At 46.9% G+C, this 26,921-nt stretch overlaps 1 protein-coding gene across 1 annotated transcript in view; it reads right to left on the bottom strand.

Annotated features, from left to right (window-relative positions):
* Positions 1 to 26,921, bottom strand: part of ADAMTS17 (ADAM metallopeptidase with thrombospondin type 1 motif 17) — a 335,406-nt gene that overhangs the window by 246,614 nt on the left and 61,871 nt on the right. Inside the window, exons 4-7 of the mRNA XM_039235081.1 lie at positions 25,343 to 25,515; positions 17,935 to 18,018; positions 17,032 to 17,189; positions 10,126 to 10,169 (exon numbers count right to left, since the gene is read on the bottom strand). Coding sequence (XP_039091012.1) covers positions 10,126 to 10,169; positions 17,032 to 17,189; positions 17,935 to 18,018; positions 25,343 to 25,515 — 459 coding nt within the window. The remainder of the gene's footprint in view (positions 1 to 10,125; positions 10,170 to 17,031; positions 17,190 to 17,934; positions 18,019 to 25,342; positions 25,516 to 26,921) is intronic.

Genomic DNA, 26,921 nt, shown 5'->3' with positions numbered 1-26,921 from the left:
CAACTGTTGAGCAGTCACTGAGAAAGTGAATTCTTGACTCAACTATAAAGACAAGACTTAAATGCCAGACACAGACAATTATGGCCTCATGGTCCAAAAATATCAGCAATAAATTCACTAAGTCTCAGAGCCTGCATGGTCCAATCTGACCCTGGAATCTAAGCCAAAGAAACATACCTAGCAACCAAAGAAACTTGCAAAGGGTCTCCTAATCCCTACTTGCATCTCTCAAGAATATTAAAGAAAGCACGACAATTCAGCCCCCTAGCAATGCTGTTCAGAATTCTCTCTCCTCTCTTCCCTCTTCCCCCCACCTAAAGCCTCATCCTGTTCTGTCTCATCACCTCCCACCCAGCCCCCCAGGGAGGAGAGCACAAGAACCCCCTTCTCTGAGAACTGCAGTTCTCCCATCCTGATCGATTTTTCTGAAAAGAAATCCTTGAGAAGAAGGGGTAGTGAATAAAATTCATAACTTTGCTCTTTTGGTCAACTCACTTAAAAAATTGTGATAAAGTATATATAACATAAAGTTTACCATTTTAACCATTTCTAAGTGTACAGTTCAATAACTTTAAATGCATTCACATTGTTGTGTAACACTGTAACCATCACCACCATCCATCTTGAGAGCTTTTCCATCTTTCCAAACTGTAACTCTACACTCAGCAAACACTAACTCTCCACACTCCCTCCTCTTGAACACCTGGCAACTACAATCCTACATTGTCTGTGATGTTGAAGACTCTAGGAACTTCACATAAGTGGAACATACGTTCTTTGTCTTTTTGTGACAGGCTTATTTCATTTAGCCTAATGTCTTCAAGTTTTATCCATGTTATAGCATATTTCAGAAAATCCTTTGTTTTTAAGGCTGAATAATATCCATGTGTCTGTTCATTGTTCAAAGGATACCCTGAGTTGCTTCTTTGTGAATAATGCTGCTATGAACGTGGATGTACAAATAACTGCTCAAGTTCCATTTCTTTTGGGCGGAATACCCAGAAAAGGAATTCCTAGATGATATATTTTTATTTTTTGAGGAACTGCCATCCTGTTGTCCATAGCAGATGAACCATACGTTCCCTCTAGCAGCATACAACAGCTCCTGTCATCTTCACCATCACTTGTTATTTTCTGGGATTCTTTTAGGCAACAGCCATCCTAATGGGTGTGATCCATCATCTTGTTTAACCTTCAGAATTACTCTGGGTACTATTACTCCCATTCTACAGATGAGAAAACAGAGTTGGAGATTTTAGATGACTCAAGCAAGGACACTGGCGGAGGCAGGACCCGAGCCAGGGTTTAGCTACAGGGCCAATGCTCAGACCATCACACTAAGCCAACCACAGTCCCTGAGGATGGTTCAGTGCTCACTGTGGAGATGATGGGACTTTTGGGGTGGTAAAAGGGACCACCACAAAGGTCACACTGTAAAGAAAGTAGCAGTGGGAGCACGTCTCCGATTCTTTGTTCTCACTGGACCCACTGCAGATGTAAAGCTGGGCTCCTCACCTCCTGCTCACTCCTGAGGCTTTCAAAGAGCAGGAGGCATGCAGTCTCCAAGAGCGCTTAAAGATTCACAATCATACAAAAGGCATCTCACAAAGACCTCATTTCCTGTTTAAGATTCTACTCCTTGTCCCTTCCCCCTTCCCCCCGCCCCCTGCCCCCATTCAGAGAGGGTTTTTGTTGTTATTGTTTCTCACAAAGTTAATAAAGGGTTGGGACTGAGAATTGCATGACTTGAGGAAGAGCAGTACCATAATGAGATGAAGCATCCCACTTTATGCCAAGCTAATCATAAAGCACTCCTTTGGCCATGAGAAATGGAAACATAGGCAGAGCAATGGAGACAGCCAGCCTCTGTCCATATCATGCCAAGACCCATGATAAATGACAGGGTGGCAGACTGTGGCCTGACGCCAATGTTACCAGCATCACGTGCAGGTGAAAGGCCACCTAACTGGAAGGGCATCTGTTTCAGAACCCCCTTCAAGCCACCTGAGCACAGAACCTGGGAAGGGGCTAATTAGCAGTCTTGGGGAAGGACACTTTCCACAAGCGGGAAAAGTACCCACTTTCTGAGCTGAACATAGAAGAGGATCCCAAAGCCTACATTTGAAGGGCCACAGCTGGAAACCCTGTAGGGGCCAGGCTTTTTCCTCTTCAGCCCTCTTGCTTTCCAGCCCCAAAGGCAATCAAGCATGGCTATGTGTTTTGTTGGTCTCTGTGTAGCTCCAAAATAAATAGAGTTGCAATCTCCAAAGGGCTGGCAGAAGCCTACCCCACGCAAAACAGACCCATGTATTTTCACCATTTTAAAATGTATTTCGGCCATTATGTAACCTTGAACATGACCCTGGCACAAGAATGAAGAAAAGTTGAATTTGGTCCCCTGGGGCAACTGGTTTCTGCGTGGACTTCCCGCCAAGTCCCAAACAGAAAGCTCCCGCCCTGGCTTCTTGTGTTATCGCCAGGGCAGGCAGGCCTTCTCAGGGCAACTCCCTTCTGGGGAACTCACAAAATTCTGTGGGCACAAAGGAAGCCCCTCCAGGCTTCAATGTGCAAGAAGTATGTACACACACTTCTACCATACATGCATGCAGTTAGGCATATGTTTCAAGGCATGTGTGTATACACACACACACACACACACACACACACACACACACATTCATTCACCTTTTTATTCTCCCAGTCACTATTTTCAAGTCACACCACAGGATAGCCATGCAGAGGTAAACAGGCAGGAAGCTCCCCAGGGCCACCTTGTTCTTGTCTCCTTCTGTTCTCCTTAGGCATGGCAGCTCCTAGGAAAGTCTTTTAGAAGACCCTCTCCAACATCCAGCCAGATACAACTTAGTTATCATTTTTCAGAAAATGCTCTATGCCTACATTTAAAGCTGAATGGGTGAGAGAAGAAGCCAGATTACTGAAGTATATATTATTTAGCTTTCCCAGAAAATCCAAGCTGAATTTCTGGGGAGCAAAGCTCTAACATTAACAGAATGCAACTTTCCTAACCCTCTTAAAGGGATGGACTTTTTTTTTCTTTTATTGTATGATGAGGAAGGCAGCACTTGCCCAAACAGTCTGTTTCCCTGATTGCTAGATGCAAGCATATTTGATTTCCAAAATTGAAACCTTTCATAAAACCTCTAAAAAATCACATATCGTGGTCAAGAGCCTAACTATAAATACCAATATAACTTCTAAAACACAGATGAATTTGCTGAAGACCTAAGGTCATCTGATTTAGGACAACTAACATGTCATTGAATAGTATGCCTTCTCCTCTGTAAGCCTCTCAGAGTAGACACAAAGGACACAGTGTGGGTAAGCCTGACATTGAAGCAGCATGTGCCCAGCATGGGGTGGGGTTATAAGGAAAACACATAAGAACTTATTCATTCAATGGGGTAATCAGAGGCAATCATCTGAGACTACTTCTGACAAACAGTTTTGTGGAAAATTGAACCCTAACTTCTGTAAGGTCACAGAGAGTAACACAATAAAGCAAACAAACCCATAGGAAAGCTCTCAGAAACAAAGAAACCCAAAGCTTAAGTCTTATGAATAAAACTTTTTTGTATTTTTATCTCAAACAGTACTTTCCAGCCTCATTTGGCAAACAGAACCTTGAGATCTCTACAATTCAAAAACACCCTCATAGAATGAAGACTTAACACTACCACGAAAACACACAAAAATGACTGTGCACTCTGAAGGAAATGCCACAAAGTTGGGGGTCGGGGGTGGGGGGTAGGAATCTATATACTTTTTTCAGCCCTAGCCCCAGGACTGGAATAACCAAAGGTCTTCCAAGGTGATGAATGTGGAGCAGATAAAGTATAGCCATAGAGATAAATTTTGATGTTTGTTTTTATACATACAAAGTGGCATAACTTTCTTGTCTAAGCCCTGATGACATGGCTCAGAACTTCCCCTCCTTGATGCACTTAATAAGAACCCAACAGGTGCAGTGTTAGGACATTAGCCCCACCCTACCTCGTCTCTCACCGGTTCCCCAGCACATCTTCCTTCCGTGGCCTTGTGTAGGCTGGACTGAAACAGACTTCGAAGCAGAAACATCATTCCCCAAAACCTTCATCCTGGTGGGTGATGCTCCTTTCTGCCCTTCCTCCCTCATTGACAGAGCTGCTATGTGGAGGTCAGTGGCCATATCCATGAAGCCCCCATTGAGCTGCCCAGACCTATCAGGGAGTTTAGCACTGGTGCTGTGGCCCACACAGGGAAGGGCTCCTTCCTCCCATGTCCAGGGACAGCCATGGGACCCTCAGTGCAGAGCAGCAGGGCCCCAGAGCACAGACCAGTCTTAGAGCCCCTCAGTAGCATCTCTCTGGCCTTGTGTATGAAACATTTCACAAGCCGTCAAACATTTCCATTGTCCTTTGTGCAGGATTATCACATCCCTTGACTTGGCAGTGGTGTTGGGTTAAGGTGGCTTTTCCATTAATTAAAAAAATGAAAGCAAATGAGGAAAACTATAAATCTCAGTAATTAAATTAGTGAAGCTTGAATAAGGTGATTATCCAAAAAAAAAAAAAAAAAAAAAATCACCACAGCTCAGTTTACAGCTAAGTGTGGGAGCAGAACAAATGCCATGGAACCGACATGTGTCTGGTCATCCAGGCTGCAGAGGTGTGTGTCGGGAAGAGGACTGTGGGAACGTGGATGTCCAACAATGGCTTCCAGAGGTCTTACCTATTCATACACCTGAGCTCTCCTCACCCCTTCTCACCTAGGACAGCATTTCTCAGGATGCTAGCAGCAAAGCCAACGGCTCAAGGTGAAGCAATTCAACAGAGGAAAAGCCCACCCCCCCACCCCCACAAAGGCAAGGTCTGTAATGTGCAAAGTAAGGACCCCCCTCCTGCACCAGTGAGGGGCACAGCTACTTCCCTTAGGGATGAAGCTGTTTTTCCAGATCCTCCTGCCTTGAGCTGTCTCCTCTCCTTGTGTGTGTCCTCCTCCAAGGTAGAGATCAGCAGAACCTCTATGGTGCCATCCCCTCTCCTTCCAGAGCTGGGAGGGAGGGTCCATTAGGTATGATGGTTTTAAAAGCCTGTTCACTCAATCTGTGTAGGCAAATCCCTACCCAGTGTGCTGGAGTTTGGTGAGCCCCCTCTGGGGTCAGGACCACCTTCGTTAGGGCCAGGAAAGCCTCTCTTGCCTAGCTTAGTAGGACCCTTGTGATGTGCACGAACAGTAAGCTGCAGACATGCTGGTTTCTCAAATTTCAATCTTTACTAAAAGGATGTAGTAGACATTGGTGGTTCTGGAATTCCCAGCATCCATCCTTCCCCTCGGCTACAGCATGCTGACCATCACCCCCTCCCCATGGAGAACTCCTTCCCATGCATTGTTGTGGGAAGCACTATTGCTTCCCCTATGGAAGCCCAAAGAGTCAGGGCCCCCCTCATGCCCAGTGCAGATGACCTATGGCAGACCTGGGAGCTGGTGACAAGCAGGTGGCTATGGGGAGAGATGGAGGCCATTCCCCGCAGGCCCTGCCACTGACCTCCACATGGTGTCTATGGGAGGTCACCTTCTGGGGCTGCCTGGGTTGCTGTGTTGCCACCAGATCTGCCACTGTCATGGGCAGCTCCTTTCTGATGAACACCCTTTTACCCTGCTCCTCACATTCAGGGTCCTTGTCTGCTGAAATGGGCTAATGCAGTCTGAGCAACATAGAGGGGAAGAATTTTTAATTTTTTTTAATGTTTATTTATTTTTGAGAGAGAGAAGCACAGAGTGTGAGTGCAGGAGGGGCAAAGAGAGGGGGAGACACAGAATCCAAATCAGGCTCCAGGCTCTGAGCTGGCAGCACAGAGCCCAAGGCAGGGCTTGAACTCTCGAACCGTGAGATTATGACCTGAGCTGAAGTCAAATACTTAACCAATTGAGCCACCCAAGCACCTTTTTGAGGGTAAGTATTTTTAACAGAACACCAAATTCCACTATGAGGGACTCTTAAAGCGATCATTCAAATTTAATAGATAAAAAAGCTAATCTGTTTAAGCTACTTTACAGAACAGTAATCAAAACATTTACAACAGTAAGTTACCTTTGGGGGCAGGAGGGAAACTTTGAAGGGGTCAGATGACATTCCACCTTAATCTGTGCAGTGTTTTTGAGAGTACAGACATATGATTGCATAACAGTGTGGGTGTACTTAATGTCACTGAAACACACAGTTAAAAATGGCTAAGATTTTATGTACAAATTTTATGTTATATACATTTACCATCATTTAAAAATAGGTTAAAATAGAATTCAAAATGCAGCTTTAAAACTATTTTAACGAATACAAAAAAAGCACAGACATAACTTAAAATTTCACCAAGATTTGCACCCTTTCCTGTAAATTATACCCTAATCAAAACAAGAAAGTGCACACACACACACACACACACAAAAACACTATAATATGCCAAGTTATAAAACACTGGCGATGCCCAAGCTTTCCTGGTTTCTCAAGGTACCGCATTATCTCATTTTCTGCAGAAGCCAGGGCACAGCCCCTCCCGCCAGAGCTGGATCCTGAGATTTCAAGGCAGCTGTTCAAAATCCCTTAGCACTGGCAACCCACATATCTATGTGATTCAGATTATTTTTTCCATTCCGTGGAATCAAAACAAAATACAAAACTAAGTCGGATACTGGAATGACAAAATTACAGAGATGGAATACAGATACATGGTAGCCAGGGGTTAGAGAACCGGAGGGATGGTGAGGGAGGAAGATTCTATAGGAGCAGCCCAAGGGGGCTGCTTGGAGGTGATGGACCGGTTCTGCTCCTGACTCTTCCAGGGATTGGATGAGTATCTATATATGTGATAAGATGTCATAGAAGCATATGTAAAAACATACCCCAAAAGGGGTTCATGCAAAACCCCTGTGAAATCTGAGTAGAATCTGTAGTCTAGCTCATTGCATTGTGCCTATCAATTTCCTGGTTTTGGAAATAACACTACGGTTACATAAGATGTAACCATGGGAAGAAGCGGGGTGATAGGTACAAGAATTACTCTGGCAACCTTCAGCTATTTTATAATTATTTCAAAACAAAAAGTTAAAAAAGCACAGAAACAGATCAAATGAGACTGCTAGAAGCCTGTCCTAAGCCCAGCTTTCAAATTTTTCTCTTCATGGACTCACCGCTGTTCTTACGAACTGACTTAATAGTACAAATAAATTATGACACATTAAAACAAAAGCATCATGTAACTATTTTTTTTTTTAAAGGAAGGGATTCATTTCCTTTGTAAAAACTGAAAATCACTGAGGTATTGGAAAGAGCATGCAATAAGGAAGTAAGAGACAGGGCTAGTTCAGCCCTGAGCTAACCGGCTGTCACATAAAGAATTATTACAGCTGGTCCGTGCAATTAAGAGACTTTGTGGAGGAAATGAGACACGCACATCTGGGAGGTCACACAAGGACGTAAGATTTCCCCAGCAGCATGCACAGTGTCAAGGGAATAGTGTTGTGGATTGTATTATATTGCCCCCCGCCCCTAAATTCCTATGCTGGAGTGCTAACTCCCAACGTAAATGTATTGGGGGACAGAGGTTTTAAAAGGTAATGAAGGTTAAATGAGGTCATGAGAGCAGAGCATTAATGGAAGATAACTGGTATCCATGAAAGAAGAGGTGATCAGGGGTGCCTGGGTGACTCAGTCGGTTAAGTGTCCGACTCTTGGTTTCGACTTAGGTCATGGTCTCATGGTCCTTGAGTTCGAGCCCCACATAGGGCTTTGTGCTAACGGGGTGGGGCTTGCTTGGGATTCTCTCTCTCTCTCTCTCTCTCTCAAAATAAATAATTACCTTTAAAAAAAAAAAGGCGATCAGGACACAGACACACACAAGAAAGTGCAAGTAAGGACACGGGGGAGAAGGCAGCCATCTGCACACCGAGGGGAGAGGCTTCAAGGAGAAATCAACAGGGCGGAAACGTTGATCTTGGACTTTCAGCCTCTAAAAGCATGAGACAATAAATTTCTGTTGTTTAAGCTGCCCATCTATGGTACTTTGTTAGAGTAGCCTTAGCAGATGACTGTAAGTAGCAAGGTGATGTGGTTTAGGAGAAGGAAGACAGAACTAACTAGCTGTCTGCTCTAACAGAGGGCCTGAAATAGAGTACATAATCACAATTGATGGTTGATATAAAAAGTTATATATTCCAAAGAAAAAGAAAGCCAACTATAAATCATATGAAAGAAAACCATGCGATAAAATGCATATTATTTGGAAATGCTGGAATTCCTTCATCTGCATGCATGCATGCATGCATGCATTCATTCATTCAACTAACAGTGGTGACTGAGCCTTGAAAGCCCTGTGCCAGGCACTGAAGGTCACACAGATGAAGGGCAGAGCTTAGCTCTGCCTGCTGCAGAGTCTTCTGGGAAAGACGTAAAGGCAAGAGCAATGTGAGGGGTCAGTATCTCCTCAGAGGCTAGCACAGGGAGTGGGAGGGGCCTGGAGCAGGCCCCCACCCCCACCCACCCCCTGCTGGGCAGAAGTACAGAAGCTGATTTGTGAACAAATGCCTGGAAGGAACAGCCACTCTTTGAGATAGTACATGCTTTTGCAGCTCAGCCAAGGGAGACTGGTCTTCCTGAAGCCCCAGCGGGACTGGGACTGCAATGGGTGTCTGCTAACCCTCTGTTGGAGTCGATTTCACGATACATTTGCATAGTGAGTCCTTTATGGAGACAGCCCCGGACAATGAAGCATGGATTGGTGGGTCCGTTTTTCACACCTGTCTCCCAGATTTATTTAGCCGACTGATGGAATAGAACATAAAAAAAAATCATTTTGGAAACTCTAAAATGTAACATGTCTAGCTATCATTATACTAGATTTTATTTTAATGTTTATTTATCTATTTTGAGAGATAAAGAGCACCTACACACAAGCAGGGGAGGGGCAGAGAGAGGGAGACACAAAATCAGAAGCAGGCTCCAGGCTCTGAGCTGTCAGCACAGAGCCCAACAAGGGGCTTGAACTCACAAACTGTAAGATCATGACCTGAACCGAAGTCTGATGCTTAGACTGAACCACCCAGGCACCCCTCATCATACTTGATTTTGAAGGGCCTTTTAGGCCACCTAGTTTAAAATGATCAAGGTCAGCCAGCTCATATTTGGCAGAGCCAGAGCAAAGGCTCAGGATTACCCACCGTCAGGACTCCCTAGGAAGCATGGGTTCTTAAACATTTGATTTCCACAATAATATATATATTTGTCAATCCTATACTGTTTCCCTACAATTCAAAGCACATCAAGGTCAGAATCTTGCTCTTGGTGGTGCAGTATTTCAGCCTCCTGGTGGATAAAGGTTAGTGCTATAGCAGTCAAAATCGGAAACTGTCTTAGTGTTTCCTCTGTTAGCCACGTGCTGTATTTCTAAGCCCAAAGACTGGTTCCTGTTTGAAACCTACGACATGTCAACAACAAGCCAGACACAACTGAGGAGAGGAGAGAAAGGAAAACGGCAAAGAAAAAGCTGGGGGAGGAAGCAAAAGTGGAGGAGGGAGGGAAGGGGAAGAAGAAAAATGTGCCTTGCTGGTGCCACGTGTTGGTCTCAGTATCATTTGACCAGAAATCAATGAGCCTGGTGCCCAGGCTGGCAGAGGAGACCAGTGTCACCCACCCTACAGTCACCTCTTAGGACACTTGGTAAAGATCACCCACGTGCACGAGGGTAATGAGCCTTTGTCTCATGACAACTGTGTAACTCAGTGAGGGGGTTCCCCTCCCGCATGAGTGACCAAGAGTCTCAGAGCCAAATGTGCCCCCAAGCACCATCACCTATGGGCAGCATGGTGGCACCTATGGTTTAACTTTTCATATCCTCCTTATTAAGCATCCATTTGGACGTCTTCTGCCATGAGCCACCTCAACATTTTGCAGGGGGAAAAAATGAAGTAAAATAAAGTCAAAGAGCCAATTTACAAGAAAAGAGGCAACAGAAAAGGCAGAGTGTGTCTCAGGACGGCTCCTCCAGACTGGAAGTGTTACCAGGGGATTATCTCGAGATTATCACAGGGGGTCGGCAGCCCCTTAAATTATTACCATTCAGCCTTTAGACTTACCAACAGTGTCACACGGTTCGTCTTTGTGTACGCAGAAATCTGTCCTGAAAAAAAACAAAGACAGACCTGGTCAGGTGTATGCAGTCGCCCCCAAGAATGGGAGAAGAAAACATTGTCAGTGAAGCCTGATTGGTCGTCCTGTTCTGTTATGGGTTCGGGTGTCCCAGGTTATAGTGACAAACACCAATTACCCATTTGTCAGGAGTAACCCATCCACAGTTCCCACCCTGTAGGCCCAGTTATCCCCACATAGAGCCCCCTTTTTACAATTCAATGACTCCACCTAACACTCAGTTTCTGGGAGGGCTCCCTCCCAACAATTGAAAGTTCTCAAAGAAGATGTTTGCAAGTCATGCATCAGAGACAATTAATATTCACTATAATCAAACTATAGTGACTTCCCCAAGCTACTCTATGTGGGTAGCAACTGGCGCTAGATGCTGAAGTGACCAAGTGGCACTTACAGGAGAAGACAACAAAAAGGAATGTCTTAAAGTTATGTGCTTTAAAGCTTCCCAGGGTCCCAGGGTCCCTGGGTGTGTGGCTGTGTGGGAAGAGCAAATACGCTCAACAGCTGGTCCAGCCCCAGTTCTATAGGTGTAAGGGGGTCGCTATGACCTCTAGCCACTCATGTGTGAAACAACAGGTCTGGGCCCTTCTTTTCCAAAACCAGAGTGTTCCCATGATACTTTCCCAAAGTTCTCACAGTTAGGGGCTGACCAGATCAGCGGTTGGGGCAGTGTCCTGGCTGGGACTGGGTGTGAAGAGCAGTGGCCTGGTCCTCCAAGGCCCCATGCTTGTTTTCTCATGAAGGCCCATGGAGGGCTGACAGAAAGCACCTGCTCCCTTCAACTCCTTCAGGCTTACAAGGGGTGCTCTGAAGCCACATCTCACTTTACTTTCAAAGTTCTTCTGGACAAGCCAACCGGACAAGCTAGTCGGCACTAAGCCAAGCTGTGAAAGAACATGGCAGATCTGGGTTGGGCCATCTGTCCCCTTTCTAACACTCTGTCCCCTGGCATCAGTGTCCTCACTTCCTCTCCTTCCCTCTGTCACAATCTATTCTCAGGGAATGATCTGACCTGTTGTTTACAGAGGGCACAATGACAGAGAAGACCATGTGGTACTCCCTAACCTAACTTTGTATGGTCATCTCTCCTTCTCCCTCCATGTCAATCCCAATCCAATGTGTAGTGTGTTCTGTTGAATCTGTGTCCAAAGTGTAACCCATACCTGATGCCTCTCAGTGCTGTGTGGGATCCCCTGGGGACAGAGCAAAGCCTGTGTGTTCCTGACTCTGGTTTGTTTCAGGCTCACCTAAGGCTTGTCAAAGACTCCACCTGCCTACTTAGACCCTCAGATTCCATTTGGAGTCCTGGTATGGAACCAGATGTGTGGGATAGCCCGCAACCCCAGGAGGAGGCTGGGGCAGCTTGGAAGGTGTTGGCCCTGAAACTGGTCAACAGGTTCTGCTTTACTACAAGTTTCTAATTTTATCCTAACAAGCCCTTCTGTTTTTATCATCAATTATAAAATAATTTTAACAAGTGGAAAAAGGAAGCTTTCAAGAACCCCACATTTTTCATAACCTCACTCCAAAACCGAGGGAACTTTCATGGAAATGGAGATAGGATAACCTCAGGAGCCATAAAAGGAAGCCTTGAGGTTTTTGTTTGTTTGTTTGTTTTTGTCAAAGACGACCTTTAGTGTTTTTGTATTCTTTGGGTAAATGCCCAGTAGTGAGAATACAAAAACACTAATTCAAAGAGATACATGCACCCCCAGGCTTATAGCAGTATTATGTACAATAACCAAGCTACGGAAGCAGCCCAAATGTCCATCGATTGATGAATAGATACAGAAGATGTGGTGTAGACATGCAATGGATTATTATTCAGCCACAAAAAGAATGAAATCTTGCCATTTGCAATGACATGGATGGGGCTAGAGAGTATAAAGCTAAGTGAAATAAGCCAGTCAGAGAAAGACAAATTTCATATGATTTCTCTCACAGGTAGAATTTAAGAAACAAAACAAACAAGCAAAGGGAAAAAGAGAGAGAGTGAGAGAGAGAGAAAGAAACCAAGAAACAGACTCTCAATGATAGAGAAAAAACTGATGGTTACCATAGGGGGGTGGTGATGGGGATTAAACAGTACACTTGTGATGAGCACAGGGTGATGTATCGAAGTGTTGAATCACTATACTGTACATCTAAAACTAATATAACATTGCATGTTAACTGGAATTAAAACTTAAAAAAAAAAAAAAGATGATCTTTTAAAAGACTAATAGGCAGTAGACAGTGCCAGGAAGAAGTAGGGCAGAGAGCAAACCAAACAAGTAAAATTACGGACATATATATGCTCACTGCTATGGTATGGATCTGACCCCAACTCAACATTCTTCATCTGACACTCCTCCCACTTAAATGAACAAGTTGGCTCAATGCCTTTTTCCAGGGTTTCCCAGAGTGAGCAACTGAAGCCTGGGCAAAAGGAGAAATCACGCATGACCACCAGTCTCATGATCAAGAACTAAACAGAACTGAGTAGAAGATGGTGCCCACTTCATGGGCGTTATCTTGGAGATAGCCAGCACTGCTGGATGACAGGGGCATTGTGTGTTCTCTCATCCCATGAGAGTTCAATTAGAATATTGGCTTAGGGGCGCCTGGGTAGCTCAGTTAAGCATCCGACTTCGACTCAGGTCATGATCTCATGGTTCGTGAGTTTGAGCCCCACATCAGGCTCTGAACTGTCAGCACAGCTTCAGATTTTGTGTCTCCCTCTCTCTCTCTGCCCATATCCTGCTCACTCTGTGTCTCTCGCTCTCAAAGTAATAAACATTAAAAAAAATAATTAAAAAGAATTCTGTCTTAAAAGAGTCAGCTAAAATTTGAATCTTCTCTTTCCTTCCTGTTCAATGTTGTTTCTCAGAAAAGAAAACACAAGCCATTTTGCTGCAGGGGCAACTTCATCTCCAGGTAATCCTGCTCCCACTGCAAATTCATGCCAAACCCACTTTCAGGGGCTATAGGATTCAACTGAGGTCCCAACGCAATCTACACTCTCTAGTCCATTCCCTTTCCACTGCTTGTTCCTCAGAAGAAGGAAGGCTGTCTGGACCTCCATGACTTGGCGTGCTTCGTGGCTATGTGAGCTGTGCGCTCAGAAGCTTCTGGTCCTCCAACCTGGTTTTTACTGCTCTGCTATTACCATCTTGAAAGTATTTGTAACATGGAGTCCCCACATTTTCATTCTGCACTGGGCCCCACGATTTATGTAGCTAATCTTGTGCATAACTGATTGCCTTGGCATACAGTTGGGGCTTAATAAATAGTGGCTCCTTTATTTTTGGCAGACGTACATTTCCAGACAGTTTCAACGTGCCCTGTGAGCTTCTTGGTGGCCTGGTCTCCCCAGTGTTTGGAAACTCAAGAAAATGTAATGTGATGGTCCACAGACACTCACAGAGCCCTCGCCATCAGCAACGCCTGCAAGAGGCCCTCTTGGTCAGAGCCTGGAGCGAAGACATTCCTGGAGAGCGGGATGGAGTTAGGCGGAGGGGAAGGTCCAGCGATGGCAGGAGGTGTACCGGTGGCTGAGCTCCAAGCTGGCCCTGCCTGTTTGCTCCAGGTGTTTCCCAGGAGCACAGAGCCAGGTTTAGGGGGAAATCTATGTTCCTGGCTTCCTGAGGGAGACGCAGGACCAAAGGTAAAGCTGTGCCAGGTGCCGAAGCCTCCTGGAGCCCGGTCCTCTGTGCGGGTCCCGCGTGGTCCCAGACTCCACTCACGTGGAGGTGTTTCCTAGGCCCAGACAGGACTCAGCTGCCAGAAAGCCAGCTTCTGTGGCTTCTGGCTCAGCAGCTCTGGCTGGACATGAGGTCATGCTCACATCCCTGTGGCTGGCCATCTGCAGGGCTGGGGGGTGTCCAGGAGAACGCACTCTTGGGCTCAGCTACAGCCCATAAGGGAGGGGCGGGGAAGAAACTCTTGCGTTGGCCAGTCTCAGTCCCCGGACTGGGGGACCCTGGCCCCCAAACAACACGTGGCCTGTGCCGGCTGTGATTAGACCCTCAGCTCAGATTACTCCAGGAGGAAGGGGCTGTTTCTCAAGAGCAACAGCTGTCTCGCACCCAATTTCCACGTGAAAACATCAGTCTGTTAGTATCCCAACTGAGAGAACTGCAGCTCCAGGCCTCTAATTATTAAACAATGCGTCTCAGCCAACTCGGCTCCCAGCCCCGACTCCAGCACTGCCTCCCCTGTCCTTCTGGGAGGTCTTGAATTCAACAGCTGTGAGCACCCAGCGAGTGGGCTGGGCACTGGCTGCTTCAGTCCAGCAGCTCCGCAGAAGCAGGTAAGAGGAAGCACGACTGCTCAGGTAGCCCGTTAGATGTCGGTGCGAAATGGGGAAAGAAAATCCCAGCTCCTAGGCTGGCCTCAGGGAACGCAGACGCAGGATGCCTTCACACTGGTGCTGCCTTGCAGCAGAAGGAACCTTGCTTTCCGGGGACACCAGACATCCCCCTCCTCCCCAGCACCTGTATTCAGAACCACCTCCCCCCCAGCATTCAGGACCATTCCCCTTCTCCCCAGACCCCTTAAGTGCTTAACTAGAAAAAAAATGGTAAATTGTTTTATTGTGATGAAATACACAGAACATAAAATTTACTATCTTAGAACTTTTTCAAGTGTACAGTTCGGTGATGTTGAATGTGTTTGTAACATTGTGCGATGAATCTCCAGAACTCTTTCCGTCTTGCAAAACTGAAACTATATCCTTTAAATGCTAACTTCCTATTCCCTCTTCTCTCCAGCTCTACATCCTGTGTCTATGAATTAAACTGTTCTAGGTTCCTCGTGTAAGTAAAATCATACATTGCTCTTTTTGTGACTGGTGTGTTTCTCTTAGCGTAATCCCCTCCAGATCCATCCATGCTGTCACATGTGACAAGACATCCTTCCTTTATAAGGCTGAACAATAATATTTCACTGTATGGATGGACCATTGTTTTGTTTATCCATTCATCCATCGAAGGACACCTCAGCTGTTTCCTCTTTTTAGCTATTATGAGTCATGCTGCTAGGAACATAGGTACACAAATCTTTGAAACCCTCCTTTTGATGCTTTTGTGTATATACTCAGAAGTAGGATTGCTGGACCGTATATTTGGTAATTCTGTATTAAATATTTTGAGGAGCCTCCATACTGTTCTCCCCAGCAGCCGCACCATTTTACAGCCCCACCAGGATTGCACAAGGAAGAGGTTCCGAGTCCTCGCCAACACTGGTTATTGTGTTTGTTTTTGGTAGTAGCCATCCTAATAGATGTGAGATGTATAAAGCCAACATTTTTACACAAAGTATTTCCAATATGGTAAATAAGCTTGTTGGAAGCAGGAAAAAGAAAAGAAAGCTAGAATTCTCAGGCTGAGGGTGCGTGCACCTCTGCAGATGGCATTTTATGAAAGAGCTCATCCAGAAGCTTTGTCAACACTGATTTCAGTGACATTTATTGCCTCTAGGAAAAAAAAAAGTGGGGGTGGGGGGAAGGTAGCTACTCTCCCCAAACCAAGACCACTTGCACGTGCTTTCTTGACCCAGACAAGGAATGAAACTGCAGGGAAGACACTACATGGGGAAAGTTCTCATAAACATCAGAATCTGTACATTTTATATACCTTTGCTACAAACCACGTTCAAAGTAGTGACCTTGGAAGTTTAGCATTCCAAAGGTGAGGTTGGAATGATGCATCTACAAGGTGAAAAAGGCCAAGGAGTGCCAGCAATCACTGGAAGTTAGGAAGAAGGAATCAAGGACTCTCGCCTAGAGCCTTCTGAGAGAGCACAGTCCTGCCCACACCTTGACCTTGGACTTCTGGCCCCCAGAACGGTGAAAGAGTAAATTTCTGTTGTTTGGAGCCACCCAGTTGGTGGTAATTTATTACTGCAGGCCTACCAGACTAAGATAGCATTGCTGCTGCCTGTGTGGAAAGCTGTCCTTAGTTTCTGTTGTCCGCTGCTATGTCCCTGGTTTCCCTCCCAGTCTAGAAAAGTCCAGCTCTGTAGTCTACAAGGAAGCTCAGCTCCCTACTTCAAGTAAAACCACCATGTGAATTCCCCAGGCATCCCTGCCCACTGCTGTTATCCTGAGAGTGTCCCGTGGATGGAGCTGTGCACACAGCACACGTGTACCGATGTGGACTTCCTCCTACGGGAGCTCGGAGTATCCACAGTCCCCATACTAGCATGCTTAATCCAGTCTGGAGGCAGCCTCAGACACAGGTTAGCTCTTCCCCAGTGAGCATTATATTTGGCGTAAGGGAGAGATAGTAGATGAATTTGCTTGGGACTCTTGGGTAACCAGGATTTCAGTACTTTTATATTAATAATAGCAATGGCAGCAATTATGGCTAACATTTATCATGTCCTTACTCTGGGCCAGGCAGTGAGCGCCTGGGTTGCTCAGCTGGCTCAGTGTCCAACTTCGGGTCAGGTCATGATCTCCTGGTTTGTGAGTTAAAGCCCCACATCAGGCTGTGCACAGATATTGCAGAGCCTGCTTCAAATTCTCTCTCTCTCTCTCTCTCTCTCTCTCTGCTCCTCCCCCACTAGCGTTCTCCCTCTCTCCCTCCCTCTCTCTCTCTGACTCTCTCTAAAAATTAAATAAACATTAAAAAAAAAAAGAAAAGCATTTCCCATGTTCACTGAATCCTCATAACTCAGAGGTAAGTACTATCATTTATCCCCATTTTACTGATGAGGAAACTGAGGCTCAGAGAGGGGGCCCCAGGTCTGATTTCCAAGCCTGAATTCCTAGCAAACTGCCCTCTATTCCTCTCCAAAGAGGGAAATGTCTTTTTCCTGTCACGTTTCCAGCTACAGGCCAAATGAAGCTGTACCTGGTCACAAACACAGCGGCATCCACAGGGGGCGTATCATCCTTTCCTCCTGGAACCTGATTGTTGCCGAGGTATCGGGCTCCTCCATATTCCTCATTCTGCCAGTGACAGAAGCTCTCCAGGGACCGCTCACCATGGTGCCCGATGGACAATTTGGCCTAAAATAAATCAGGGGTGGGAGAGGACAGTTAAAGAAGCAAACACCCAGGGAAGCCCGAGTTTATCTCAGAATATAGTGTGGAGACAGCTGCTTGCTGGGACATTATTCAGTGACATGTGTCTCCCAAATACAAACCTAATGCTGGTAGAAAGATGCAGAGACCCAGAGAGAGGCCACTAGGGCCTTATTTGTAAGTTCAAATGAAGACTATGTTATTTAAGAGAAGTAGTCTCTGTCTCTGTCTCTGTCTCCCTCTCTCTCTCTCTTTTTATTTGGCAAACTGAACAGTGTACCCAACCAAACACTGGTCTCCCATTATCAAGTTCATTGCCTGCCTCTGCAAGGTGACACTGTCATGTGGAAACACTCAACTGAAAGACCAGAAAACAATGCTACAGTGAATCCAAGTTGGTCTAAGACTGAGAGATAGCTCCAGAAGGATAGCCATGGGCTTCCAAAGGCCTCCCCATCCAGCCCTGCACACGTGAGATGTGCATAGGTCCACTGCTCAGGGCTCCCTCGAGGCTCCAAGCAGATTATGTGCTCACCAAGCTTCGAGTCATAGTACCTGCCCTCCTCCTCTTGACACCCCCAGGCCCTGGTCCAGGGCATGCTGTTGCCATGTGCAAAGCCGGGGCCTACAGACATGACTGACGGTCTCCTGAGCACTCAACAAGCAAGCAAGGAACTTCAAGACCAGTTGCACCATCTGCACACTCTAAAGGGCGTCCCTGGGGACTTACAGGCCGTTGTCGTAGCAGGACAAGCTTGGTAACTTGAATGTTCACTTTACTTCCAAGGCTCTGGTGCTGAAACATATTGTACACCTGTCAGGAGAGAAAAAGAAATAGTGGTGTAAATACAAAAATTAACAAAACTACAGCAGTATGGATGGGATCGTGGGACACAGAAAAGGTGTTAGGTAACAACTAATGACATCTGAATAAACTATGGACTTCAGTTCATCATAATCGGTCAGAATGTCAAAGAAATACAAGTAATCCAAGGGGCACCTGACCTGAACATTTTTTCAAAGAAGACATATGGATGGCCAACAGACACATGAAAAGATGTGCCATCAGGGGAAATATGTATCAAAACCACAATGAGATATGACTTTACACCTGTCAGAATGACGAATATCAAAATAAGAAAAAAGTGTTAGTAAGGATGTGGAAAAAAAGGAAACTATATAATATTAACTACTGATTGAAAATCAGTTGTTAAAAAAAAGATACGGGACAGCAGATTCCTAAAGGAGGAAAGGATGTTAGAGGATTCTGATAGGAAACTCAAAAACTGCCATTCTTGGCTTTTATGCAAGAGGTTGAAAGGGACCTTCATGTAGGGGAGGGGGGAGGTCAATGCCTGTGGCTATCTACCATGTGCCAGCCTGTGTCATCTCTAACCTTCATCACAACCCATCAAGGTCAGTATCTCCGCTCATCAAGATAACACCACTTGCTCAAGACCCCCAGCTGGTCAACATTGACCCAATGCACATCCATGCTTGTCCAGCCAATAAGACCATATTCCTTCTTTATTCCCTGAAGTTCTCATTCCAACCAAGGCATGTCATGGAGATAGAAGTATAGCAACAAAAGACGACTGTTTCTCAGTTTTGCATCTCTTGTTGGTAGAACTTAATTATAAGGACCTCAATATCAAAAAAATCATAGGAAAGCATTTCAAAGGGAAGAGAGATAGGAAATCTCAAACAAGGCAGAGGAATCAAAGTCGACATGGATGGGGAAAGCCCACTGAATGAGAGGATCCCTGGACCCTGCCCTATAATACGGACAAAGCAGGAGGTAGGGGGTACCAGGTGTAGATCATGTAGGTGGTAGCTTAAGATAGAGAGAGAACAGGGAAGAGATCCTTTTGAACATCTGAGGAAATACTTTTGCTTCATTATGTCCTGGGTTTTTTTTTTCCAGTTTTATTGAAATACAATTGGTATATACATTGTATTATTTTTAGGTAAACAACATGATTGGATATCTGTATATATGTAGATAATCGCCACAGTAAGTAACACCATCATCTCACAAAGTTACAATCTGTTTTCTTGTGATAAGAACTTTTAAGATCTGCTCTCTCGGGAACTTTCAAACATATGATACAGTATCATTAACTACAGTCACCCTGTTGTGCATTACATTCCCAGGACTCATTATAACTGCAAGTTTGTACCTTTTGATCCCCTTTGCCCAGTGCCCACCCCCTTCTCTGGCAACCAACCAGCAATCGCTTCCTCTGTATCTAGGAGTTCAGTCTTCTTTAGATCCCACATATAAGTGAGAACATACAGTATTTCTTTCTCTCTGACCTATTTCCCATGGTTTTGAATACTCTACTTTGTTTTCTTTCTGATAGACACAATCTAGGAGGGAGAATTTTGCAGCAGGGGCATTAGAACTTTCTCCAGCTGGTACTTGTGTTCCAGTTCCTTGGGACATCGGTGGCAACATAAAGCAAGGACCAGAGCAGACAGGGCAGCCCCCATCAATTCAGGCCACATGAAGCTGGACACAGTGTCTGGCACACAAACGTCAGAAGCCAGGCACGCACAATGTTTGAGCATCTGTGTGACAAAGGAATTAGCTGTCTCATTGCTTGAATCTTACTCTTTGCAAACTATTATTAAAGCAAAATCAAATCTTTGTGTAATTTAATATTCTTTCCCACAAGGAAAAATAGAACACAGTTGTTCTGTTCTTACTCAGCCCACCCCCTAAACCTTCCCCCCTCAAGAACAAAATAAGCAGGTTTTTTTTTTTTTTTGTTTTGTTTTTGTTTTTCCACACTGGACCATCCGTAGGCCAATTCTGAAGTCATGTCTTAATTACCTATCCCCAAACCTGGGTGAAGAAGGGGAAAACACATAACTTTTTCCCTGTTTTGATATTTTGAGAACCACCCAATGGCTGCAATTCAAATTTTTCCAGAAATATTCAGCAATAGGATTGGGCCCAAACTGGAAAACCTCAATTCAAAACATGACAAAAAAATAGGAAGAATGAAACCCTGAAGTTCTGAGGGAGAAAATGCAAGTCGCACAGGATTTCAAGATGCAGTCTACTCACTGCCTGAAAGGTCAACACCAGCCAAAGATGTTAAAGGATGTTGTTTAGAGAAGATGTAAAGGAATGACACAGTAAAGCACTTCTCAACAGTACTGAGACACAGCACATAAAAGAGGCATAAAGAATCTTCATGAAATAGAGTAAATTTCAGGATGGCAAAACTATAAGAACACCCTGCCCCTCCAGAACCTTCCATTTCCTCCTCTCTGGGCTGATGACAGTTCTGTGCATCCTGCACAACCATGACCCCCAAAGGCGCAGTCACTTCCTATGGGGCAAAAAGGATGTGAGATGGAGAGGAAGAAAAATCTTCATGCTTTCAGGGGCTGGGAGGAAGGGCTGAGAGATGGGAACTGCTTCATGGGTACAGAGTTTCAGTTTTGCAAGATGACAAAGTTCTGGAGATTTGGTTGCACAACAATGTGAATATACTTAACAATACTGAACTATATACTTAAAAATGGCTAAGATGGGGGGGCGCCAGGGTGGCTCAAATGGCTGAGTGTCCGACTTCAGCTCAGGTCATGATCTCCCAATTCGTGTGTTCGAGCCCCACATTGGTCTCTGTGCTGACAGCTCAGAGCCTGCAGCCTGCTTCGTATTGTGTGTCTCCCTCTCTCTCTGCACCTCCACTGCTCACACTCTATGTGTCTCTCTCAAAAATAAACATTTTTAAAAAATGTTTTTGAACAGCTAAGATGGTAAATTTAGTATATATTTTACCACAATTGGAATTCAGTTAATTTTTTTTGGAAGAAGCTTCATGCTCTAGCAATATTCTCTAGCAAGCCTGAAGGCAGGCATTTCCCCTTGATGTATGCCTAGAGCGCTCATATCCAGGAAAGCAGATCTGGGAGCCTGACCGTAGCTAGAGCCACTCGTCACCTGGTGGGTGCCATACCACGTTCCCACAAAGCTAGCAGAGCACAGGCTCTCCCTAGAGGCCCGGAGCCAAGTCAGGAAAGCCAGACAAAAGTCCGACGACAGCCACGAACACAGAGCAGCAGGCCCCAAAGACATGTAAGGAAGTCTCCTTCTCTTTTTTTCCCCATGGAAATTCAAGCTCAGGAGAAGTCCTGGAAGGCGGCGGCCATACGATGCTACTTAGGGAGACACCTGGTTGGGCAAAGGAACAGCACGGCCGATCGTCTGGAAATTCTGTCTCTGGCGTCCAGCTCTGGCTGTGTCCTGGCAAGTGTTCAGAGCCCAGGCTGCGTTTGTCACATTTCCTTGGCAGCCTAGGGGCCGAGCCGGTGGACCTGATGCCAGCAGCACAATGCAGCTCTCCTGCCCGGGCAACTTGGGGACAGGGGCAGGGAGGGGCAGACCGGGCCAGAGAAGAAGCAGGTGATACAGACACACAGAGGAGCTGTTCAGGGGCCAGTGCAGGGATTCATTAAAAGCGCCACCTACCGGTGCTACCCGGGGCCTCCCCAAGGACAGACAAGGACTGCAGGTGACACCCGCCAGTCACACTGGGTGCCCATTCAGACCCCCATCTAGTAAAGGACTCTCTCTAGCACGGTGCCTCTGAGTGGGGTCCCTGAGCAGCAGCATCTGGGTTATTTGTTGGAAATGCATTCTGGAGCCCACCCCAGAGCCACTGAGTCAGAGACCCTGGGGGTGGACCCAGCCACCTGCAGTTTACAATCCCCCCCAGTGGGTTCCCAGGGATGGCTGCTGGCATGTGCGGACCAGGCAGTGCTCTAATGCCGTGACAGTTTCTCTGGGCACCGGAGAGAGGCTTATTGTCTGTTTCGCATGGTAATGGAGTGAAATTGATGTCATTTTTCCTCCAAACAGAGCTCGCCCGGAACATCTCAGGTTTTCATTTCACTCCACGGTTGTTAAGGAAGCTAAAAACAACCAAAGCTCTGTCAAGCAGCCCCATTTTCCAATCCGGCTGCCCAAACCTAGGGTTTCTGCTGTCAGGGCCACCTGCTTCCGCCTGCAACTTGGTCTTGAAAACATTCCTGCTCCCGTGTCACTACCACTCCCAACAGCGGGAAACCCAAGCTATATACATAAGAAGACACTACAGCACATTTGAAAAACTGACCAATGCCAAGTCCAGAAGACCACTCTGCAGCCTGCTGTCAGTGGAAAGACCCAGCCTGGCAGAGGCCTCCGTGTGCACCCGTGCATGTGAGGGCTTGCTGGGGACACGGAAGTTAATGTTTATTTATTTTGAGATAGTGGGAATGAGAGAAGGAGGGGTAGAGAGAGGGAGAGAGAGAATCCCAAGCAGGCTCCATGCTATCAGCACACAGAGCCCAATGTGAAGCTCAATCTCACAGACCACAAGATCATGACATGAGCAGAAATCAAGAGTCAGAGGCTTAAGCTACTGAGCCACCCAGGCCCCAGAGGCATATAATGAAATCCACCAGGTACGAGGACAAGGAGAAATAATGCAGCTACTCGTCACAGACATCCACCCCCTTCCCTCCTCTCAAACGCGTCCCATCAGGCCACTGATTGACGCTTATCTAATTTACACATCACAACCAGGAGACACTATGAAAACTGTGAGCAAACACAGGACACCAAATTCTCCCACCTTTGAGCATGTTATCCTACACAAAGTCCCCACAAGTGCCCAGGCCTGCCTTGGGGACAGAAGCATGCCTAGATGTAGCCTCAAGGGTCAGAGCAGCAAGTGTGGTCTCTACCCAGAGACCCAAGTGGGACCTTGTGATGCTACTTCTCTCAGCCTGGAGAGAAACGTGTTGCAAGGAAGGTGGGAATCACTCCAGCAGATTCCCTTCCAAATCCACGAGAGCTGGGGAAACAGAGCTATTTCCATCCTGCAGCCCCACAGGAAACACTCGGGCGGGACAGAGATGGGCTGGTTGGCCTCACCTTCCCACTCACGGCACCTGGAGGCTTGGCTAATGACAGGGCTCCTCATCCCGACCACAATCCTTTCCCATCCTCCTGGCTTAAAGAAGATCTCACTTCCTAACAGAAATCCCTTGGCTAAAACAGCCACAGGAAGAACAGAATTCTTTGGATTTTCACAACTAGTATTTTGAAGGACTGAAGTGGTGGAGGGTGGTCTTGTTCAAAACAAGGGGCAGCGTCTGAATGCAACTTGTTGTTAAACTTGCTGAAGAGCTGACCCCCACCAGAGCAACGGACACCAGCTCCGGGTGCTGAGAGTCTGCATGAATGGGTCAGGAGACCCTGCCGTCATTTGCCCTCTGGCCCCGCCACACCGGCCAAGATTTGCCCACAGGAGGTGGTGGGAGGGTTCCGTATTAGCGTACACAGGCCATATGCCTTTCGCCACAGCGGCCCTGCCCTCAGTAGGCAGGCCCCATCAGGAAACATCTAAATCCCAATTTAATGTGGCTGGCCCCAGATATGCCCTCAGCGACAGGATCTGGAGCCTCCAACGCCTTAGTACAAGCAGTGGAAGGGGAGCAAAGTGTGGAATTAAAGCCAGACAAGGGGACCGACCACTCAGTCCCTGTCCTTCAGCTTTAGGGGGCGGGAGGGGTGAGGGGTAACCCTGCCGCATACCACCCCCTCCCTGCCTGTGATAAAACAGCTGCCGCTGTGCTGGCGATAAAATTATGAAAGCAACTATCAAAGTAGAAGCTTTGCCTCGGTACTACTTTAGTTGCCATAATGAGTGTTTACTCCTGGCACTCGTGCTCTGGACAATTAAAAACAATAAACGAGATGAAATCAACTACAGATGAAAGGGTCTGGTGTGGAGCCAGCCCCACCAGCCGTTCTTCTGGGTTTCCTCAGGGCAGACCAAAGCACGGCACCCCGTCATTAACCAGCCACCAGGAGGACTTGGGTTTGTGCAAATGAAGAACTCAGGCGTATTTCTCAGCAACCCGGGCCACCCCCTCCCTCCTCCCTGCGTGCCCGCCGCCTCCACCCTCTCACTCCCGGCCCCTAGCTTGGATCCTCTCCCTGACACGCTCTCCATCTCCAATGCCCCCTCTCCCCTGTTCCCACTCCACTGCCCCCCTGGGCCACAGCTGCTGGGGCCATTCCTCCCTTCCCCCTTCAGCTGCCGCACTGCTCGGGATGTCTTCCGGCCCTCTTTAACAGCCAGGCCAGTGTCCACCCACGCCCCTAAGGCTCCCCTCCTCCCTGCCGCAGCCACATCACACCACTGGTCTGCCCACAAATGCAGCCTCCACCACACCCACTGCAAGACTTGTCACCCCTACCCCAATCTCACAAACTCTCACTCTCACTCAGCTCAAAGGTCAGCTCTTTCCTAAAGTGCCCATGCTGCACAATGATCGCTCGGCAGCCCTCCACCTGAGCCCCAGAGGCCCCTGCAGATATTTCTACAGTAACATGGGTATTTTATCCGTCTGCTGATACCACTGCCTTCCGAGGGAAGGACCAGGTCTGTTGTCACTGTATCCCCAATACCTGATGCAGTGCCAGTGGTCTTCAAAAATGCTTGTTAGGAAAGGGGATGGATAGGTAGAGTTGGGATACAGGCAAAAGTTTTTCTGTGTCTCCTCTGTGAGGAGTGCAGCCCCTCCCCTGCCCAGCCATCATGTGAAGGTTTCCCTCTACCCACATTCATCAAGTCAGATGTAGACACAAGCTTCGGGGCTCCTTCCCTGGTACCCTCAATTAGATTACCTCTCCCCGCGTTTTCCTCCAGCCCTCACAGCATACGGCAAGAGCTGATTCACATCAAAGTTTGATCCTGATTCCTTCTACTAGACCACTGACTCCTTAAAACAGGGGCTGACTCACTCAACATCAAATCACCCTGGGAGGGGGTCTAGCATTCAAGAAAGGTTTTGGCAAACCTCTGATAAAGAGCGGCAGGCAGGACACAACCAGTAAGCAGACCCAGGCGCTGAAACAACACACCAGGGCAGGGGGGACAGGTGGGCCCTCTCCCATCGGAAGCCCTTCGGTTCCCTGCTGGAGGGTCACAGGGCTGTGTGTGTCTCCATCCCTCCACCCAGCTTCTTCCTTAGCTGGGGAAAAAGACAAGGACAGAGCACTCATCCAGGAGGAAGCAGAGCCCCCCCCCACCCCCCACCCCGGGTCAGGATGCCAACTGGAGACTCACCATGTTCATGACTGTGAGGATGAACCTCTGGGCGGCCTCTGCCCCGTGGTACCGCACCATGTCGGCATCGGCCACCACCAGGGTCTCCACTGTGTGCTCGTTGGTGAGCTGGATGGCGTTCCTCCGCTCCCGCCAGTCCTGGGATGGCCTGTCCTTCCTTGGCTTCTTCTTTTCTAGAAGACAACAGAGACATTCATGCAGTCATAGGCATTTTGATTTCCAAAGCCATATGGTAAGCTGGCCTTCTATTGAGCCTCCCACAGAGAATGGTCCATCTCCAGTGGCCAGGAGATGGACCTCCACCATCATGGGGTGGGGGACAGGGCCTGAGCTCACTTGCTACAGGTGGAACTGATGGGTAGAAGATGGCTCACACCTGTTGACATTACAGCCAAGGAAGCAAAAAGGACTGACTATCAAGGAAGAGAAAATCTGTCCCATCAGAGGAAGGTGGACAGAAGGACACAGATGGCGGAGGAAAAGGAAGCCTAGGCCCAGTGGGGAGAGATCAGAAAGTACCTCATGTTAATGGCACAGAAAGGGCTATACCCACTGCGGCCAGCTGGGACCCAGGGAGCTGGCATTCTGGCCACTGTTCTTGAGAGTCATGAGTAAGGAGCTATAAGCATTAGCAGTCACAAAGCATTGTTTCAAAGAAAAACAACATAATCCAAAAAAATATTTCACGACACACACACCCAGGCCAAGATGCAAGTGTGTCCTTTCCTCAACACAGGGAAAGGTTATCTGTAATCCTTTGTTGACTCCTGGATTTTTTTAGTTTATTTATTTTAAGAGAGAGAGAGAGAGGAAGGGAGGAGAAATGTGTGTGTGTGTGCGTGTGTGTGTGCGTGTGTGTGCGCGCGCGCGCACGCGCGCACACGTGCACACGCACAGGAGAGGGCAGAGAGGGAGAGAATTCCCCAGCAGGCTCTGGGCTGTCTAATGCAGGGCTTGATCTCATGAACTGTGAAATCATGACCTGGGACGAAATCAAAAGTTGGACATTTCACTGACTGAGCCACCCAGGCTCCCCTTCTGCTGACTCTTTAGATAAACTGATTCCCTATAAGAGCTCACTTTGATAAGCAGGTGTTGTTAATTACAGCCCATATCAGAGTGTCTGGGCATTTCAGCTGCCATGTGAGGACAACCTAGACTTTGTTGGTGAAAACCCCCTGACCAACACCAAAGCTTGATATCAATAGCACATATTTTCAGGATCCAAATGTAAACAGAAGGCAGTTCTTAAATTTGTTAGCTATCAGTCCCATTTTTAGCACTAGACCAGACATGGAAGTCAGTCTGCTACAATTTCCATGCAGCGAACCCAGCCCTGTATGCACAAAGTAGCTTCATAAAGTGACATGATCATTCTAGGGCTCAAAATGCACACTGTGAAACAGCCTGAGGTATGGGTCATAATGAACAAACAAGAACACTTTGTGTGATATAATAACAATTGTGAAAACTGAAAAGCAATCTAAATATCCAACCACAGAGAACATCAGCAAGGGGAAAACAGTACGTAGCTGTGAAAGGTACGTTTGTGAAGGTGATTTAGTGATGTAGAGAGAAG

Source organism: Hyaena hyaena, unplaced genomic scaffold (assembly GCF_003009895.1).
Source record: "Hyaena hyaena isolate Hyena2069 unplaced genomic scaffold, ASM300989v1 scaffold_95, whole genome shotgun sequence".
NCBI lineage: Eukaryota > Metazoa > Chordata > Mammalia > Carnivora > Hyaenidae > Hyaena > Hyaena hyaena.
Note: the sequence above shows the minus strand (reverse complement) of the source record. Positions and strands in the feature narration are given on the sequence as shown.